General features: G+C 36.0%; 1 protein-coding gene across 1 annotated transcript in view; it reads right to left on the minus strand.

Annotated features, from left to right (window-relative positions):
* The window catches only part of NBAS (NBAS subunit of NRZ tethering complex), a 750019-nt gene that overhangs the window by 425797 nt on the left and 322374 nt on the right, over positions 1-1848 (minus strand). The window contains exon 22 of the mRNA XM_042781864.1: positions 862-945. Within this exon, the coding sequence (XP_042637798.1) occupies positions 862-945 (84 nt within the window). The remainder of the gene's footprint in view (positions 1-861; positions 946-1848) is intronic.

The following is a 1848-nucleotide window of genomic DNA, read 5'->3' on the forward strand; positions in this document are numbered from 1 at the left end:
GGCACATAACAACAACAACAACAACAACAATATTCAGCCTTATCATTCACTGTCATCCTATGCTGGGCCTAATGTACAGGCATTTGAAAGCTTTCTGGCTTGATTGGGAGGCTCTCCAATTCAATTCATGAATCCAGAAATAAATCTCTGGTCTCATGTGGGAAGAACATGGAAAAAGAGACATTGAAAGAGTTTTTACATGATTTTCAGTAATGATAAACCAAAAACCAAACTCACTGCCATCGAGTCAGATTCCATTCATGGCAACACCTCTGTGGGCTTCCAAGGTGGTATCTATGGAAGTAGATCGCCTCATCTTCCTTCCAAGGAGTGGCTGGTGGATTTGAACCACCAGCCTTCTGCTTAGCAGTCAAGTGCTTTAGGAACTATGCCATCAGAGCTCCCAAAGGAGATTAATTCAAATGTTACTTATATGAACTTCCAGCCCCATACCTAACCGCCCCCTTCTATAGTATGTGATGTCTCAAAGTTCTTAGGCTTCTCAAGGTTAAATATTATAAAAAGGAAAATCAAGAACAAAGTTGTATGTACACCATGATTACAACTATGAAAAATATATCCATATAAGTCAAACCTAAAAGGGATTATCTAAAAGTGAAAAGAACTGTTACATAAGGGTCATTTTAAAAATAATTCCTTTACAAGGTTTAAATATTTTTTTCCCGTAGAAATTTTTAACAAAACTAAACCAAGAGTATTTATTAAAAACTTCACACAAACTCTCCACACCAATGACTACCATCAAGTAAGAAATTATATGTCATACACCACCCTCACAGGGTCATTTTATTCATTCATTGCATCAATAACTGAAGATAACTCCAGTTAGCTCATACGTACTTGCATTCAGACTCCTCGCACCAATCTTTATCCCGGTGTTTGTGTTCATGCCAAGGAATGATCATCAAAGCATCATCACAGAAACTTAAAAAAAAAAAAAAGAGCATTCAAAATGTGCATTATCTCAGTTATTGGTTACACAAAGAATATAATACAAAAAGCATCTCTAAAACCTAATCACCAAGATTCCTGTTATAGTGTCAAAGTGGTACATAATATATATTATACATAACTAAGGATCTTTGGTGGCACAAAGGTTAAAACACTCAGCTGCTAACCAAAAAGTCAATAACTATAACACAATATGGAAGAAAGACCTCAAGATATGATCCCATAAAAATTACATTCTAGGAAACTTTATACGGCACTTCTACTCTGGCCTATAGGGTTGCTATGAGTTAGAAGTGATTTGACAGCAAGTAACACGTACAATAATTAAGTGAAAGGAAAATATTAAATTGTTAATTTGTCTTAGATCACAGAATAACCCAAAAAGATATGAGATTTCAAAGCAAATATTTGGCGGGGAACAAAAGAATGGTATAGATTTGTGTTCATGCATGTGTTCTAAAACATCTATCAAGAGTCTACCTTGTATGTCCCAGGACACACATATAAATATAAATGGCCCCCTGCCCTCAAAGAGCTTACAATCTACAATAATGGTGTTCCATAAAACTTTCTGTGACCATGAATATATTTTATATCTATGCTATCCAATACAGCAGCCATAGTTACAATTACCTATGAAACACATTAAATGTAATGCTGCTACTGAGAAAGTAAATTTTAGATAGCATCCTAACAGACCACACACCAGATCCCTCTTTCAACTAAGATTTTTAGAAACTCAGTGAAACATATATAAATAATGATCCTGGAATTGTGAGCATCTAAGAAGGAGCTCTGGTAGCATAGTGGCTAAAGCACTTGACTGCTAACCAGAAGGCTGGCGGTTCAAACCCACCAGCCACTCCTCGGAAGGAA

The sequence above is a fragment of the Orycteropus afer genome, unplaced genomic scaffold, assembly GCF_000298275.1.
Source record: "Orycteropus afer afer isolate SDZICR_OR568_19922 unplaced genomic scaffold, OryAfe1.0 scaffold00187, whole genome shotgun sequence".
Lineage (NCBI taxonomy): Eukaryota > Metazoa > Chordata > Mammalia > Tubulidentata > Orycteropodidae > Orycteropus > Orycteropus afer.